This window comes from Leopardus geoffroyi, chromosome B3 (genome assembly GCF_018350155.1).
Source record: "Leopardus geoffroyi isolate Oge1 chromosome B3, O.geoffroyi_Oge1_pat1.0, whole genome shotgun sequence".
NCBI lineage: Eukaryota > Metazoa > Chordata > Mammalia > Carnivora > Felidae > Leopardus > Leopardus geoffroyi.
Window position 1 is genome coordinate 21,490,454 of NC_059337.1, and position 18,958 is coordinate 21,509,411.

General features: G+C 41.1%; 1 protein-coding gene across 11 annotated transcripts in view; it reads right to left on the minus strand.

Moving 5' to 3' along the window:
- The window catches only part of TRPM1 (transient receptor potential cation channel subfamily M member 1), a 137,940-nt gene that overhangs the window by 53,806 nt on the left and 65,176 nt on the right, over positions 1 to 18,958 (minus strand). For 10 of the 11 annotated variants that reach the window (XM_045448883.1, XM_045448882.1, XM_045448880.1 and 7 more), the window contains 9 exons: positions 16,294 to 16,373; positions 11,681 to 11,876; positions 10,206 to 10,419; positions 9,432 to 9,556; positions 8,388 to 8,559; positions 6,363 to 6,537; positions 5,804 to 5,927; positions 4,729 to 4,801; positions 3,732 to 3,832 (listed from right to left, as the gene is read on the minus strand). In XM_045448883.1, coding sequence (XP_045304839.1) covers positions 3,732 to 3,832; positions 4,729 to 4,801; positions 5,804 to 5,927; positions 6,363 to 6,537; positions 8,388 to 8,559; positions 9,432 to 9,556; positions 10,206 to 10,419; positions 11,681 to 11,876; positions 16,294 to 16,373 — 1,260 coding nt within the window. Of the gene's footprint in view, positions 1 to 3,731; positions 3,833 to 4,728; positions 4,802 to 5,803; positions 5,928 to 6,336; positions 6,538 to 8,387; positions 8,560 to 9,431; positions 9,557 to 10,205; positions 10,420 to 11,680; positions 11,877 to 16,293; positions 16,374 to 18,958 lie in introns of those variants that run through there. The other variant, XM_045448887.1, reaches the window with a different exon arrangement.

Consider the following 18,958-nt stretch of genomic DNA (forward strand, 5'->3'; position numbering starts at 1 on the left):
GGTCAGGCATCATAAGAATATTCCTAGATGGTCAAACAACTCACCCATTCTTCCTTCAAGGGTCACACTTTAGGATTCTAAGAGGGTGGTTGGTAATGTTACAGTGGTAGCTTTTAGCCAGGGCCACTAGAGCCCTTTACTCTGAAGAGGGGCTTCAGGGGCTGCCTGGGGAAAGGTGGCCAATGGGGTGGGCTCAGCTCTTATTTGCTTTATATGTTGCTGCTCTACTCAAGATGCCATGTGTAGAAAGGGCTCTTTCGATTAAAATACCTTAGAGACAACTATTCTGGAAGAATCACAAATAATAAGAGAGGTGTGACAGGCTGGAGAGAGGGTTGGGTACTTTAGCATTTGAGTCGGCTGAAAGGAAAACGAGATGGTAAGTAGATTGGGTGACATAATTGAAATTTAAAAATTTTGATAAGCTGACATAATGGACTGAATCTAGCAAGGTGACGTGTAACAAGGAAGATATCTTCCACCTGGGTCCATCTGGGCCCCAGAACAGCTAACCTCAGAACAGAAAGATGTGGTTTATCAGGTGTAAGCATGACAAAACCCTTGGGAATTGCTGCAGATGAAAACTTAATATGAGTGAAAGATTATATTTGTTGTATTGCTAGACATGTAGATCCAGCTTAAGGCAGATGACAGTCCCGTTTGGGGCTGCACAAGATGTTAACTTGTGGGCACTGCTCTTTTAGAAGGATAAGGGATGGCATGGACCACATCTGGAGAGAGGAAATTCCTATTTGCAACCTCAAATATGGATTAAACAATCACTTGCTGGGGATAATGTTCATAATACTCCTTTATTATCCTTATAATGTCCATGGAGTCTGTAGTGATGTTTTCTCTTTCGTTCCTGATATTAGTATTCTTAGCCTAGTTAGAGGCTTATTAATTTCATTGATCTTTCCAAAGATTTAGATTTTGGTTTCTGTTGATTTTCTCCATTGATTTCCTGTTTTCATTATTATTTTTTTTTAAATTTTTTAAAAATGTTTATTTTTGAGAGAGAGAGACAGAGTGTGAACCAAGAAGGGGCAGAAAAAGAGAGGGAGACACAGAATCTGAAACAGGCTCCAGGCTCTGAGCTGTCAGCACAGAGCCCAACACGGGGCTCAAACCCATGAACCGTGAGATCATGACCTGAGCCAAAGTCTGGCGCTTAACTGACTGAACCACCCAGGAACCCCTGTTTTCAATGTTATTGATTTGTGCTTTAATTTTTATTCTAATATATTGTAATATATGCATTCAATGCTAGAAATTTCCCTACAGCTTTTGCTGTATCCCACAAATTTTAAGTTGTATTTTCATTTTCATTTGGTTGAAAATATTTTAAAATTTCTGTTGAGACTTCTTTGATCTACATGCTGTTTAGAAGTGTCATGAATAAACTTGGGAAAAATTGTTTAACCTCTTGGGATATCAATTTATTTTTCCAAACTATAAAATGAGGGCAATCAGATCTATTTCAGAGTTGTGAAGGCTGGTCCAGTAATGCTCATATATGTGAACACATGGGGTAAAACATGGGTGTGTGACCCAAATATCAGGTATTGTTACCAATTTCTTTGAATTTAAGGTTCTAGTTCATGGTTTTGCCAAAGGATAAGCCCTTGTCCACAGATGGAAGCCAAATAAATGGTTCTCATCATAAAAAATATGCAGATATTTCTTTCTGTTTCAGAAATCTCAGTGAAGCTGGCCAAGGTTTATAGATTTTGGCCTTTAAAATGGGCAGTGGTCTAGATGTCCCTAAACCTTGCTCCTACATGCTCAGGTGGAGTTTAGCCTATTCCCTTAAAAAATTGTTAGTCCAAGTTTTTATGACTCAATATAAATCAATTACTTTGTTATATGTATATATCAAACACTACTACCTCTCTCTGTGTTGTTATTATTGGTTTAAAGTTTATTTATTTTGAGAGAGAGAGCTAGGAAAGGCAGGAGAGAGTGAGAGAGAATCCCAAGAAGGCTCCACACTGTCAGCTCAGACACCTACGTGGGGCTCGAACAGCAAGATCATGACCTGAGCCAAAACCAAGAGTCAGACACTTAACCAACTGAGCCACCCACGTGCCTCAGTTTTTGTTATGTTTTTAACAAAACCCTTAACAAAGAGTTTTTTGGGGACAGTTTTTATTTTTGTACTTAATAAAAAAAAATAGAAGAATATTGACTAATAAAATATAACCAATCAGACCTAGGATTGATTTATTGTGTAGTAATTATCAAATACTCCCTACCACAAGTTCTCTATTATGTCAAGAATTCTAGAAAGACTATAGATTCACAGCACATAGTTAATCATGTGCTTCAACCATTAAAGGAAGCTTTTGGAGACCATATACTGCATTATGGCGAGACTGAGAAGGATTTTGGTTCCAGGTTGCAGTCTTGATCACATGTCTCCTGCTTGCCCTTCCTCCTCATGGAAATGATAACAGAAGACTATGATAAAGAAAAATCTATTTCAAGGAGAAGAGGCAGACAAGAGCTATTAACAAATTTGCGGAAATACTAATGGGTAGTTAAAACCATGAAGGAGTAAACCAGGAGTAATGTGAAGGTAGCAGTAGAGGTAGGACCAGATTTTCAGAGAATGAGAGCTAATGATGGGTAGAAAGCATGGTGATCAGTGGCAGGACTGTCTACAGGACAGGAGGCCATTCATCCCCCATCCCCTCTTGTGTGCCCTGCCAACACCCCCTTGGGCAGGTGAAGAGTAACTGCATTCCTGGGCTTCACCCCCAGGCAGAAACTGGAAGAATGGTCGCTAAATCATTGGAAGGACCTGTATAGAGAGGTCCAGAGCCTCACTAGTCTGTTCCAATCTGCACATGGCAAAGCAGAGCTGTTTAATGGCAAAGTAAGATTCCTATAATTAATTGGTCCCATCCTGGAAATGGGGATGGACAAGTCAGGATCTGCAACAGAAAAAGACAAAGTGGACAAATGGGAGCAGCTGACCAGGGAGAAAAATAGAGATAATTTAGGGAACAGAAGAGGACTTTAAAACATCCAATTTGTATCCTCAGGTATGGCATTCATGAGATGAAAACAGGCTGGCGTGAAAATGAAACCATCAGGAAATAAGAAAGCCTAGAGGTGATTACCACACATGCTCATTCTGCACACACACACACACCTAGCTGTATCACACCCACAAACATCCTGTCACACATTAATCATTATTATACACACACAGATACCACAGATATATACCACACACACACTAAACCATACACAGGCATCACACACCACACCACACACATAACACACACCACACACATGCTACACACAGACACATACATACCACACCCCAAAGACCCCCCCACCCTAGAATTCTCTAGGCCTCCAGGGTACCATGGAACATAATTTAAAAAGACGATGCTCTCAATGCAACTGTTGTATTTAATTTTAATGGGCTATTTTCTTTCTTCTTTTTCTTTAAAAGGGTAAAACCCACTTCACCAGCAAAGATAAAATATTTAGTGGTTATTTCTTCAAGAGTACTGTTTTGAATCTATAATTAGTGCTAGTGGCTCTTCTTTCTGGTTCTTGGAAGTTAAATAGCAACATCTAATGACCCTAATGCATTTAACGTTGGATCATCAGAAACCCCAGATAATTTCTTGAGATCTGTGTAATGAGGGAGAACATACTAATATATCATCTATACAAGGTCATGCTAGTATGAGATGAAAAACACTTAGTTTCACCGGCCAGTGGGGCCCAAAGACAAAGATCTGGCTTCGTGCTATGTCGACGCGGTTCCAAGCCAGTGCCAAGCTCAGCTGGTCCGGGGCTGATGCATTTGTCCCTGGAAAGGCAAGAAACAAAGCTTTTCTCACTCCATGCCTGGATTGCCCCAGCAGGTGCTGGGAGGTGAGCACGGGCTTCCCTGGGCTGGCTCACGCCAGCCTGGAACTAAGCACTCCTGCTTTTTCTCTTGTTCCTGAGTGACTACTCAGGCCCCAAAGCTAAGAACTCCATATTCCCAAAGAGCTGCCTGGGAGGAGGTTGGAGGCCACCTCTTTCCATGTCTGCTTGGCTTGGTGTCCCTGAAGGGACAGAGGAGGAACCTGGTGATTCCAGGACCCTCATCTGCAGGAGGGCAGAAGCCCTGGAACTGCCTTGACATCAGCCCTTTCAGGCCAAAGGTGGGCACAGGCCAAGAGCACCAGCCCCCAGCCGTGGGGAGACCAGCACAGCACTGCCAGGCACCTGGTCCGATGGTGACACTCTCCTCTCTCATCCCTGCCCTCTCATTGTCCTAGAGTAGCCAAGAGGCAGAGAAGAAATGTGTGTCCTAGAGTGACCCTGTGAGTGGCCAGGTCATAGCCTATCATTAGGAGCAGGATGGGGAAATTGAACAAATCATTGCAGTGATGGCAAATGAAAAACCACCCATGTTCCCCCTCTATGAGGAAACCCTTAATGAACTAGTTATGAATAGAAACTGGTCTGACTTCCGCCCACATGGTCCATTGGCACCCGCAGAAAATACCCCTTCCCAAGACACCCATCGTGAGCTTTGTTGTTCTGCCATAGCTTCACAGTGAGATAACTCCAGGCAGCCTGACTGGCTCTGGATTCGATCACCAGTAGACATTGTTCCTGGCAGGAGAAGAGGGAGTGTGGTTTCTTGGCCATGAGCAAAGCCCTGGCCTAGGCCAGCACTGAGAGGCCAGGAGTCACTGTTTCCTGAGAGCTCACCTTTCAACAAGGCCGTTAAAATTGCCATCTCGATGTCTTGCTGACCCTCGGAACCCATTCTAAACACGGTGACCTGAAAACAAGTTAATCATGAAAAGACCAAGTAAAGCAAAGTTGAAAGGGAGAATTGGATTTTTTTTTTAAAGGACCATAGAGACTGATATGCGATTCAATGATTCTGGAAGTGGAATGATTTTAAGCCAGGTGTCTTTCATTTCCACAAGTGATAACTTTGATCGTCCTGACTCTGAGTCTTTGCCTGGATACCTATTTTATTATTTACCCAATCTACTCCACTACTCTCAAGAGGAAAGAGCCCATTCAGTATCTACATACTCCAATATCTAAATTGCTACCAAGTTGACAAAATAATTTCTACTCAGAAAACTGCTACAGTTGTAGGAAATTTGTAGATTTAGAATTAAAAAAATTTTTTTAAATATTTACTCATTTTTGAGAGACAGAGCATGAGTGGGGGAGGGGCAGAGAGAGAGAGGGAGACACAGAATCTGAAGCAGGCTCCAGGCTCTGAGCTGTCAGCACAGAGCCCGATGCAGGGCTTGAACCTATGAACCATGACACCATGACCTCAGCTGAAGTTGGATGCTCAACCAACTGAGCCAACCAGGCATCCCTCTAGATTTAAAATTTTGAAGGGGCTACCTTGTGTGTATTCCTTACAAGCATAATTAGGGAGGCAAGGAGTGGGAAATAATTACTGTATTTGGAGAGTGAAGTGATAGAATTTTGTAAGTGCACCTAAAAGGGTGTGTCTGTCGCTCCTCATGGCTTTACATATGATTAATATCATAAACCTCAGAACTGGTACAAAGTAGCATGGTGTCACCTAATGTGTGCTAAGCTCTGAAAGCACTTGGGTCCCTTCCCTGTGCATGCTTAGTCTGTTTCTATCACGTGGGCATAACAGCCAATTTGGTAGGGATTTGTAAACTGCCCCTTGGAAAAGTCTGAAATTAAAATATGAACAAGTCCATCATGCACATATGGGCAGAATTAGAAAGGAAACATAATTCTCTCTGTGGAGCTGGTTTGGAAATAAACTCAAGACACTTACGAGTTCTTTCTTTTTCATGCACTCCATTATAATTGCAAACAGCTGATGAGATTGTGTCTTGTTGTAATTAAATGTTTTCTGAATGGTAACTAGAAGCTGATCCTTGAGGGATTCATTTATTATCCTGTTCAAAGGAAATGCAAAAGAGAAGGAAACAATATGAGTTAAATCTGTACATGAATAAATCAGACAACTCTATGTCCGTCTGGTGTCTTTGATTTGAAACTTTACCATTGGAGGGTATCCCAGGCTAGGAGACAAAAAGGGACCACAGTCAAAAACTGCATTCACACGTGTCCTAAATTCCAGGCTGGTTGAAAACCTTATAAGGGAAAATGAAGTTGGAAGAGAGTATATTCCCCCAGAGAAAGAATTCTGTAAGAAACATCATGCTCTTGACAGCGCCCTCACATGCTGACCTCAGAAAATGGGAGAGATCTAGTAAATCTTCATTATTTAGCATTTTTGGAATGGCTAAATGTATCACTTAGGGTTTTCTTCTTGGCCTAACAAGAAGGCAGTTAAAAACCCACCCTTTGTAACATGTCAGAAATCCTACCCTCCTTCTTCACAGTACTTGTGTGCAAAAGACAGAATGTCCGAGGCTCGCCCACTGCCATCACAAATCACCACGGGGACTGGAGGGTCTTCTCGGAGATATTCCAAGACAATGGAAACCACATTAGGGCCTCCTTCCACCACCAGGCCCACGACAGGCACACCCTGTCCCAGCCCTGCAACATAAAACACATTTATCATACACACCAACGACATGGCACAAATTACCTGAAAGGGCAACTTGGACCACCATTATTAACCCATCAGTTAGTAACTTATTCCCTGAGTCCTCCCCTGTCTCCATCAGATAGTAGGAATCTTTGGGAATGTGGTAGGGACAGGCTAACTTCTGGAGGCAGAACAAGCAGGGTGAACTCTGAGAAGCAGGAGGAAGCAGGAGGAGTCCAAGAATCTGAGATTCTGGAGAGGGAGGACAGTGGGAGTGGAAGAGCCACAGAGACAAATTTGTCTACTTGACAATTTTACCCCAGATTGGCCAGGACAAGTTATATTCTAAGCGTGTTTCCCCAGGCGTCCATTAGTTGTGATGGGAGTTACTTGATCAACATTAACAAATGGCAAGTAGGAGAAATGTCCTTGGTCTCATAGTTCTGAAGGCCTTCAGATAAAATCTGCTAGCATACATTAGGAGGAAATCTAAACATTTCAAGTGGCCAAATTCAGAGTTTCTGGTTTGCTTCCATGATGCATTTCTATAGTCAGGAACTCTAAAAAATTTTGAACAACTTTCTCTTCTCCTACCAAGATTATCTCAGTGAAGTTCATTTCAGCGAATATGCATGGAGGGTCTGCTTTGTGCCAGGTCCCAGCCAACAGATACCGGAAAAACAGGTAAAGATGAGGCGGACCCTGCCTTTGAGATTTCCAAGCCAAGCAAGGCTTGACATTCTAAATCTTCAGGAATATGGTGGCCAAATCGCTTCATTTTCTAGAAACAGGGCAAAATTGGTTCTTCTTGGTATAGGCTGGATCCCCCGAAGCTCCAAGCTGTGAGAGGTGACGACTGAGCACCCCTTTGCTGTCCCTGCCTCACTCAGAGCCCTAGGCAAAGGATGACAAAGGGAAGCCCACAAGTCACATGGCCAGATGAAGTTGGGCAGTGTGAAAAGTTATGAGTCCAAGACAATTAAAAATGTGAGAACAAAAAAGTCAGTCACCAAGTAGTTTATCCACAGTCCCCTTTGCAGGCAACCATTCTAACCACTTGTGCTCACAGGTCCTTAATTGGGCTTGACAATGGCCATTTCCAGGCCTTAGACTGGCTTTCACAAAAACCTTATCAGGGATGGTGAAAACAAAATAGTCTTTAAAATCTTTTAATAATATTTTGGCAATAAGTATTGCCAGAGTGGGAGCACATTTCAAGAGATAACAACAGTTATTTTCATCCTAACCAGTCATTATCATTTCATCTGGTTGTGGTTTGTTCCTTTCTCTTGAGCTTGACCTCACCACCCACCCCCTGGAGACAGCCCTGCTGTAGGGCTGTGCCACCTGAACCAGGACAGGTGGGGCCATGGGGAGCAGATGTTTCCTGTGGCTGTCTCCACAAGTCTCCCCATCCAGCCCACCTTAGTCTGGGTGAGAGACCCAGAGCTACAGAGATATTTAATTTACTGATCAACTAACACTTAGTTGACAGGAGAAATCCTACTATGTCTTTGAGTGAGGAACTTTCTTCTTGTTCAAACATTACAAAAATAACTACAGTAATTACACTGGGCAACATGGTGGGCAATGCTGTCACCATGACAACTGCTGTAGGGCTGTTTCTCACATGGCCCCTCCCTGTAAACCTGGGGCAGAGTATCACCACACAGCTCAGCAAGTGTGATTTGGTACCTGGCCAGCCTAAGGGCTCTAGACAAGTCTGTTGATCTGTTGTTCTATGGATCTGATGAGAATCAAAGTGGAAACTCTAAACACACTTGAGAAGTTTCCATTTAAGCCTGGGTTTCATGGCAGGGGTGGCAGCCCAGCACCCATTGGCTTTGCCAGAACTTACTTGTGTTAATTTTCTGCAGAGAGATGTGCTTCTCCAGCTGCCTCCGCAGCTTCACCTCGGCACCGTATTTGCCCAGGGTGCCATTGTCTGCCAGGATGAAGTGAGTGTGTGAGTTGTTGAGCAAAGAGAGCTTGCTTAGGGGGTTGGACATAGTCTGGTACACTCTCGTTACCTGGCAAAATGCACAACATAGATCAGCGCTGCAGAATGTAGACATTAAGACTATCAGGGAAAGCAGGCAGTATACATACGTATGTAGTGGCAACTTCATCTAACTGTGCACTTAAACCTACTCTTGCTTCCCTGTCCTCTCTCTGTTGAAAATTTCTGTTTGCAAATTTCTATATTAAATTAGAAAAAAACAAATAAATCATTTTAGATAATGACAACCCAGCAATCACACTTCTGGGCATTTACTGCAGAGAAATGAAAACTGACAGTAACACAATATCCTGTGCATGAACATTAATGGTTACTTCATTTGTGATAGCCAAACCAGATGCGCTTCAACAGATACACAGGTAAACTAACTGTGGTATACACCCATACCGTGGAAAACCACTCAGAAATAAGAGGGAACGAACCATTGATACACACGACAACCTGGATGGATCTCTAGGAATGTGGAATAAAGCAACAACAATAAAAAAAAAATCACAAAACAGCAGTCTTCAAGGTTACATAGTGCATGATCCCATTTATAGAACATTCTTGAAATAATAAAATTATAGAGATAAGGGGAAGATTAGTGGCTGCCAGAGGTTAAAGAGATGGTAGAGGTCAGAGAGAATTAGGCATGGATATTAAAGGACAACATGAGTGATGCTAATGGTGATGGAAATACTCTGTATCTTGACTATATTGATATGAATATCCTGGTTGTGATACTATTCCACATTTGGCAACATGTTATCATTGGGAAAAGGAGGAAGGACATATGGGACCTCTCTTTATTATTCTTACAACTGCAAGGAAATTCACAGTTATCTCAATATAAAGACTTTGATTTGAAAAATTGCCAATATCTGGGGAGAAAACACTTACATCCTTTCCAACCAGGTCTTCCTTGTTTTCCACGATGCCCCACGGAGCAATTCCTATAGCACAAACCCGACCTCTGGATTTGGAGGAGTGGTCTTTTAAGGCATCCCCTACGTGGCTGATAACACCTACAAATAGCCATGGATCATATTTTTAGGCCCTTTCCTCCCATCATACCATTACTTATGAACTTTAGGGACCCCTTCTCTGAACCAGTCCATTCCCTATGGAATAGGGTTGAAGCATAATGATCTTCATCATTAAAAGAAAGTACACCGGAAGTCTGAGCTCATGATAACTGGTCACCCTGCATTAGCTCCTAGAAAAGGGAAAACAAAAACCAAAAACCAAAGCAATGATACAGGGATTTCCTTTACAAATTTCTAAGACCTAAAGATGGAAGTGAGTGGGGCTCCTTGGCTACATTCAGCCAAAGTCAAGAGTCAGACTGCTTGGCATGGCCCTAACCCTTCCCTTCCTCTGTTTCCTCTCCCATAGGAGGGCAAAAAGGATTGTCAAGGGCCTCAGTGAGAACAAGGCTTGTACAGGACTCAGTTCGAGGAATGGCACATCATGGGTGCTGGAAATGTTGACCATTGTCACTAAAATATAAAAATAAAAAAATAAGCTACTGGACAAAGATTTCACTTCTGTCATAAATATTGTCAGGTTGCAATATGTTTTGTTTTTTTGATCTTAATTATTCAACAACTCTTTGGGAACTATACTGAGCTCTGGGTTTGTATGTTTACAGGAAGGGGAGGGGCCTGCACTTACCGGTACTGACGCCCCCAGTGAAAATCCAGGCCCCAGTGGTCATGGCGGCTTTGATCAGACCTTTTCCAAAGACCTGTTTCAGCTTGGGTTGCATCTCAAAGTTCTGGAGGCCTCCGTGCACAGATATTAAGAGCTTGGGGAGTTCCAGCTGCCAGTCTTTAACCATGAGATGAAGCAGCGAATCTGGCTTGGTGTCATAGGATACACGGATATACTGCAAAAGAGTATGTGTTGCTTGTACCTGTTCTTGGTTTTCCTCTTGTATCACAGGGGAACAGGGTTACTGTTCGTGTCCAACCACTTTTGGTTTTGGCTTTCTGTCCTTCTGTGTGAGTCTGTGGCTAAGTGAGGGAAAGGAACTTTGGAAGAGTTGCCAGATTTAGCAAATAAAAATATAGGACACCCAGTTAAATTTGAATTTTATGTGAACATTGAAAAATGTTTTATCGTAAGTATGACCTATGCAATATTTGGCACATGCTTATACTAAAAAATTATCTCTTGTTTATCTGAAATCCAAATACAGCTGGGTGTCCTGTGTTTTACCTGGCAACCCTCAATCTTGAAAAAAATCAATTCCAAAGGGGCCCAGCTAGAACTATGTCTCCAGAGGTTAGACAGGGCATTGTTGAGGGAGTGCTCACTGGCCACATTGTGTTGGTGCTGACAATGGGGATCCTGGGTTAATCTCTGGATTTGACCACCCCCCAAGGTGAAGAAGAAATGAATGGTCAGATGCCTTTGCCCCTATGAACAGCCTCTTTGTGTCCATGCCGATATGTAGAGTGCCATTCCAGAAGACTCTGTTGTACTATTTGGAACGCAACTGAATTTTATTTGTACAATGACATTGGGCCAGTGGAATAAAATGAAATTGCAAAAACGATCTGACTGGACATGTGGGAGTATTATTCAGAATTAGCTGAAAGGGATCACAGTGCTGACGCCTCCCCTCTCTGGCAGGGCTCATCTGAAAGGCAGAGGACACTCCCTGTTTACGTGAAAATGTGAAAGACCTTAGTCTTCTTGGGCCAGCTGAATGCAGGCCCAGGGAGGCTGTGGATGAACTTCAGAGGGAAATATTTCCAGACACTCCTAACCCATTCAAGGGGGAGTGGAAGGTTCACAGTTATAAAAAACAAAAGCAAACCCCAAACAACCTCAAAAAACAAATAGCGTAATTTCTCACTCATCACTCAGTGATGAGTATGGTTGCATGATTTGTAGATTCACAATTCTGGTATGAACTTAGTGACACTACGTGCTCTTTATAAGATTGCTCAGTTTCCAAATCTCATGGCTAAAAAGTTGAGTGTGCAGTTATATTTCTTCCCTTTGCAATGAAATATCTAGGAAGACTGAGTCACACCCTGAAAGAAGACCCAGGTGTCTGCAGTCTGGGGAGCTGGGAGACTGGGCCTCTGACAGAGACTGTGAGCTTACATAGTGGCATCCCTTTTTAAAGCCTGTCTTACCATGGCTTTATTGGAGTATCCACCACCCTGGAATTCAAGAGTTCCATAGGAATCTGTTGGGTAGGTCTGGGTGTGTTTGCTGACAGACCATTTTTCAGGCTGAGTCTCCACCTGTTTATTTTCCTCTTCATTTTTGCTGGATGTTACACTTGGCAGAGGGGGGATATGCTGGTTGGTAAGCTGGCCACAACAACACCTGAAAACAAGGACGAAACAGTCTTTCTATAACATTTTCCTCCTTAAGAGGAGTTAAACTCAACAGGAGGGTAGCACCTGAACAGGGGCAGACTAACACTTTCCTTATATGGCTCTGTTAAGGATAGAAATGTCCCTTATGATGGCCTTTTCCAGATAATCAACTTATATCTATTTACATACCAGTCCATTTAAAACACATTGGATAGTTGCCCTTCTGTACTGCATATATTTTAACTCTTTTTTGATGTCTTGAAAACATCAACATGGGCATCAATTATCAAACATGCTGTGACAAAGTGTAATCATGCCCTCCTGATACAGACAGAATTGATCTTCCAGGAATTTTCAAATTGTTGAATTCTTCTGTTGCTTAATAAAACATTTCTCTACATTAGTAACCTTGAAAATATAGTCCTTTTTCTGCTTATACTTTTATTGTCAAATTTAAGAATCTCTTGCTAAATCCAAAGTCATGAAGATTTGCTCCTATGTTTTTGTCTAAGAGTTTTATAGTTTAAGCCCCTACATTTATGTTTTTGATAGTTTTTTTTTTTTACATTTTATTCATTTTTGAGAGACAGAGTGCTAGCAGGGGAGGAGCAGAGAGAGAGGGAGACACAGAATCCGAAGCAGGCTCCAGGCTCTGAGCTGTCAGCACAGGGCCCGATGTAGGGCTTGAACTCACTGTGAGATCATGACCTGTGCTGAAGTTGAATTCCCAACCGACTGAGCCACACAGGTGCCCCAGTTTTTTTTTAAATTTTAGAGAGAGCCTGAGCTGGGGAGGGACAGACGGTGAGGGAGAGAATCTTAAGCAGGCTCCATTCCCAGAGCAGAGCCCAAAGTGAGCCTCCATCCCGACTGTGAAATCATGACCTGAGCTGAAATCAGGAGTCAGATGCTTAAGAGACTGAGCCAACCTGGCGCCCCTAGGTTTTTGATACACTTTGAGCTAATTTTTATATATGGTGTGAGGTGGGGTTCTAAATACATTCTTTGCATCATGATACGCAGTTGTTTCCACACCATTTGATGAAGAGACTATTCTTCCTCTGTTTTGGTAACCTTGCTGAAACATCAATTGTCTACAAATGTATGGTTATTTATGGACTCCTGATTCTATTCCATTGGTCTGTATGTCTATCCTTATGCGAGTACCATACCACTTTGATTACTGTAGCTTTGTAGTAAGTTTTGAAATCAAGTAGTGTGTGAGTCTTCCTACTTTGTTCTTTTTTTTTTTTTTTTTAAATGATATTGCTTTGGCTATTCTGTATCCCTTGCAATTCCATATCAGTCTGCTTGTCAATTTTTGCAAAGAAGCAAGCTGGGATTCTGATATGGACTGCATTGAATCTGTAGATCAATTTGTGAATATTGTTAACAATGTTAACTCTTCTGATCCATGAACATGGGCTGTTTTTCCGATTATTTGGATCTTTGTTAATTTCTTTCAACAGTGTTTTGCACTTTTCAGAGTATAGGTTTTGCACTTCTTTTCTAAGTTTATTCCACAGTATCTTTTTCTTTTTGATGATATTGTACATGGAATTGTTTTGTTAGTTTCATTTTATTTCATTGTTCATTGCAAGTAGATAGATATAAACATAATTTTTGTTTACTGATTTTTATTTTACACTTCAACCTTGCTGAACTTGCTTACTAGTTACAAGAGTTTTTTTTAGTGAATCCTTAGGATTTTCCATATACAACATTATGCCATCTGCTAATAAAGATAGCTACTTTTTCTTTTCCACTATGGGTGCCTTTTATTTCTTTATCCTAATTTCCTTGGCTAAGACCTCTAGTACAGTTTTGGATAGAAGTGGTGAGAGTGGACATCCTTATCTCTGATATTAGAGGCAAAGCATCCAATCATTCACCATTAAGTATGATGATAACTGTGGATTTTCATAGATGTCCTTTATTAGATTGAAGAAATTCCTCAATTTTTAATCATAAAAGGTGTTGAATTTTACCAAATGCTTTTTTGTCAGTTGAGATGATTATGTTATTTTTGTTTTTATTCTATTTATGTGATGTATTGCATTAGTTGATTTTCTGATGTGAAACCAAGTTTGCATCCCTGGGATAAATCCCAGTTGATTATGTTTTTATATGTTGCTATATTTGGTTTGATAGTATTTGTTCAGGATTTCTGCATCCATACTCACAAAAGATATTGTTATGTAGTTTTCCTTTTTTGTGGTGTCTTTGGTTTTAATATACAGGTAGTACTGGCCTCATGAAACCAGGAACTGAGTTAAGGAATGTTTTCTCATCTTCTATTTTTTTGACATTTTTGTGATTATTTGTGTAATTCTTTGAAAAATATTTAGTACAATTCAGCAGTGAAGTCATCTGGACCTAAGCTTTTCTTTGTGGGTCATTTTTGATACTAATCCTATGTCTTAATTTCATATAGGTCTATTTAGATTGCATATTTCTTCTTGAATTGGTCTAGTAATTTGTGCCTTCCTAGGAATTTGTCCATTTCACCTAAGTTATTTAATTTATTGTGATTAGTGTATAAATTAGTATTCCTTTCTGTTTCTGTAAGATTGGTAGTAATATCTTTTCATTTCTGATTCTAGTAATTTGAATTCTTCACCAGTCTACCTAAAGGTTTGTCAATTTTGTTGATCTTTTCCAAGAAATAGCTTTTGGTTACATTGATTTTTCTCTATTGTTTCAAAATTTTCTATTTTATTCCATTTTATTTAATATTTCCTTCTGCTTCCTTTAGATGTAGTTTGATGTTACTGAGCCAGGAAGGGGAAGGGACAGAGCTCTCATGCTTCAAATACCACAAACTCTAGCCTTTCTATTGAATTTTTGTAGGTGTTTTTGTATAGATATTTCTCTATTTCCTATTGGCCCTTGGGATCATTTTCAGGGACTTTAAATGGTTATTTTTTCATTCCAGGATTTTTTTTAACCCCATGCTAGAGAATCCATGCAGCTCACAGAAGAGTCTCATGTGTGAGTCCCTGAAGCTTTTTCTGCTCCTTCTGCTGCCCAGCCACTTGGCTATGTGGGGCACTGCAGTACAGCAGATGCTAAGGAGGGCTGGCATAGGTAGTTTCCATCAAGGAGGGTCTGGGTGCCACTGAAATAAGGAGGGACATTTAGGTTCAACATAAGAAAGACTTTCGTGATCTTTGACATTATCCCTAATGCATATTTCTTGACTTGGGGGATAATCACTGGCATTTAAGCAGGGAGAGGAATCTACAGGGGGGTAGTGGAGGGGGCGAACATGGGGACATGGTGGGGCTGACGTTGCATGTGTCATATCTGACCTAGGTGATGTCTGAGAGTCTGTGTGCTCAATGTCAGTGATCCTATCTGCATGGATTTCATATTGGGTGAATCCTCTCAGTGGCTCTCCAAACTCAGCCCATAGCTGTTGTCCTCAGAGATGGTAAGGTTTAGCTAAATTCATTTCTGATCACTTTCATGGATTTAGAAGACCTTCTGTTTAGTTTATAACATTCATTTTCTTTAAAAATTTTTTTATTTTAATTTTTTAAAATAATCTTTTTAATGTTTATTTATTTTTGAGAGAGAGAGAAAGACAGAACACAGAGAGAGGGAGACACAGAATCTGAAGCAGGCTTCAGGCTCTGAGCTGTTAGCACAGAGCCCGACACAGGGCTTGAACTCACCAACTGTGAGATCATGACCTGAGCGGAAGTCAGACTCTCAACCAACTGAGCCACCCAGCTGCCCTTAATTTTTTTTTTTTACTTTAAGAGAGAGAGATACAGAGAGAAATAGAGGGCACAGAAGCAGGGGAGGGTCAGAGAGAGAGAGAGAGAGAGAGAGAGAGAATCTTAAGCAGGCTCCATGCTCAGCTCAGCATTGAGACCATCATGGGGCCCCATCCCATGACCCAGGGATCATGACCTGAGCTGAAATTAAGAGTCAGACGCTCAACTGACTGAGCCACTCACATGCCCCAACAGATTCATTTTTATTTAGGTGAATGAAATTGACATTTTGTGTACAAACTACACCTTTTCATAGAGTTACATCTAGTTCACTTAACCATTCAGATCTTAACTGTGTTGGAGGTACCTATTTACCTAAATAGCATTATGAAACTCTAACAGGAAGCCATGAAGCTACCCTGGAAATCTTGATCTCCCTAAGACTAGGAAGAACACTGAGGGCCCATCTAGTTATGAGAGTTCACATTAGATTAGGATGAGTGTCAGACAACAATCTTTCCTGCATCTTGACAGAGAAGCTTCTTAGCTGAAGTATTCCCTGATTAATGCCTCCCATAGGGAATGGATTCTAGCCATTCTTCTTCCCTCCTCTTCCCCCTCCTGCAAGTACAAGAATAGTTGCTGGCAACTGGTGAACAAGTGCTGGTTTGGATAATGTCTTAGGTGTGACTTCCAATTTACCTGTTAGGGTCTTTAGTGCTGGGAATTACAAAGACACATTCTCTCTTACAGAAGGTTTTTTCTATCCAAGCTTTCTGTCCCTGGAAGAGAAAGAAGTGAAAACTAGATCAATATAGTCCCACACAATCACCAGAGTTCATTATTTTACTTAAAAAAAAATCATTAACAGGAAGTCTGACCAAAACATCTGTATTCAATAATGGTGGATGCACACCTTCAATAATGGTGGATGCAACTCTTTAAGAATCTTTTTCAGAGAAATGGCTTGGAAGTAGGTATTCATGGTTTCCATAGGGCTACAAAACGTAGGCTTTGCATGCAAGTCAAAGTCTGCAAAGGGGGCATTATGCTGTCCTGGAGCAAGCCAGTGCCCAGACAAGCCCTGGTATAAATGTGAGTTACTGGAAAAGCCAACAAAGTCTGCAAGCGTCCGATTAGGACTTTGTCTGCTATCAAGAACCTCATCTTCTTTGGACTTCCAGGCACCCATACACCATAGTAATTTTACAAGTGGACTCTAACTGGTGCTCAGATTCACTGAATGTTATTTTTATCTTTAAAAATATTGAAGGTTGTGAAGAAATGGGTACTTATATAACATGGCTGCTGGAGCTAGAAGTTGGTACAACCTCTAACAAGGGCAATTTGGCAATAATATCAAAATTACAAAGCATATACCTTTTGACCATTTAGTATTTTACTCTATCAGTATCCCTGCAAAATGACACATACATGCAAAATGACACATATTCATTTATTTATTGCAACCACTGTTCATGATATCAAAAGACTGGACAGGGGCGCCTGGGTGGCGCAGTCGGTTAAGCGTCCGACTTCAGCCAGGTCACGATCTCGCGGTCTGTGAGTTCGAGCCCCGCGTCAGGCTCTGGGCTGATGGCTCGGAGCCTGGAGCCTGTTTCCGATTCTGTGTCTCCCTCTCTCTCTGCCCCTCCCCCGTTCATGCTGTGTCTCTCTCTGTCCCAAAAATAAATAAAAACGTTGAAAAAAAAATTAAAAAAAAAAAAAAGACTGGACATCACCTACTGTTTATCAGTAGGGGATTGTACCTGTGTTATGGAACAATCATCAATAGAATTCTCTGTGGCTATTAAAAAAATAAGACTTTCTCTCTGTATCAATAGGGAATGATCACCAAGCTATAGTAAGTAAAAAAGTAAGACATGGAATAATCTCTCGGGTATTGTCATTAAAGTTACAGAGAAGAAATATTAATATGAAAACACACTTGCTTGACAATAGACATAATATACTGGGAAGGGCTCACAAGGAGCAGCTAACATGGTTCCCTCCAAGAGATGGGATCTGGAGGCCTGGGGAACATGGGTGATGGGTGAAGAGGACACACCTTTTAAATTCTTGAGAAAGACTTTATTATTTTTAAAATTTTTTGGTGTTTATCTATTTTTGACAAAGAGACAGAGCACAAGCAGGGGAGGGGCAAACACAGGGGGAGGAAGAGGGAGACACAGAATCTGAAGCAGGCTCCAGGTTCTGAGCTGTCAGCACAGAGCTTGATGTGGGTCTCAAACTCACGAGCTGTGAGATCATGACCTGAGCTGGAGGCAGACACCCAATCGACTGAGCCACCCAGGTACCCCGAAAAAGACTTTATTTTTTAAGAGCAGTTTTAGTTTATAACAAAACTGAAACGGAGGTAGAGAGAGTTCCCATATACACATGCCCAGACTCCATAATTATCAGCATTGTCTACCAAAGTGGTACCCTTGTTACCAAAGTTGAACCTATATTGACTCTTCATAATCACCTAAAGTCCACAGTTTACTTAGGGTTCACTCTTAATGTTGAATATTTTACGGATTTGACAAATGTATAATGACATGTGTTCACCACTATAGTATCATGCAGAATAGTTTTATTGCCCTAAAAATCCTCTGTGTTCTGCCTATTTACCCCTATCTTACCCCACCTCCTGGCAACCACTCATCTTTTTATTGTCTCCATAGTTTTGCCCTCTCCAGAATGTCCTATAGTTGGAATCATACATATGCAGCCTTTTCAGACTGGCCTCTTTCCCTTACTAATATGCACTTAAGATTGCTCTATGCCTTTCCATGGCCTGACAGCTCATTTCTTTTTAGTGCTGAGTAATATTTCATTGTCTGGATGAGCCACAGTTTATTTATCCACTTACCCACTGAAGTTGGTGGCTTCCAAGTTTTGGCAAACATGAATAAAGATGCAATAAATGCCCACGTGCAGGAACTTATATTTTTCTCTTTAAAATTTTGGGTTTTTTGGAGTGCCTGGGTGGCTCAGTTGGTTAAGCGTCTGACTTCAGCTCAGGTCATGATCTCATGGTTCATGAGTTCCGGACCCATGTCAGATTCTGTGCTGACAGCTCAGAGTCTGGAGCCTACTTTGGATTCTGTGTCTCCCTCTCTCTGTCTGTCCCTGCTCATATGCTCGCTCTCTCTCAAAAATAAATAAATATTAAAAAAATTAAAACTTTGGGTTTTTCTTCCTTTAAAATTTTGAATTATATAAAGGTATTACCTATTTAAAAATATAAAAAGTTTGCCTGAAATGAAAATCTAAAATAAAACAAGTTTTTAAAAAGGGAAAAAAAACCTCTGCCACTCTAATAATTAGCTGTTGTCATTTTTCATTTCCTGACCTCTCATTC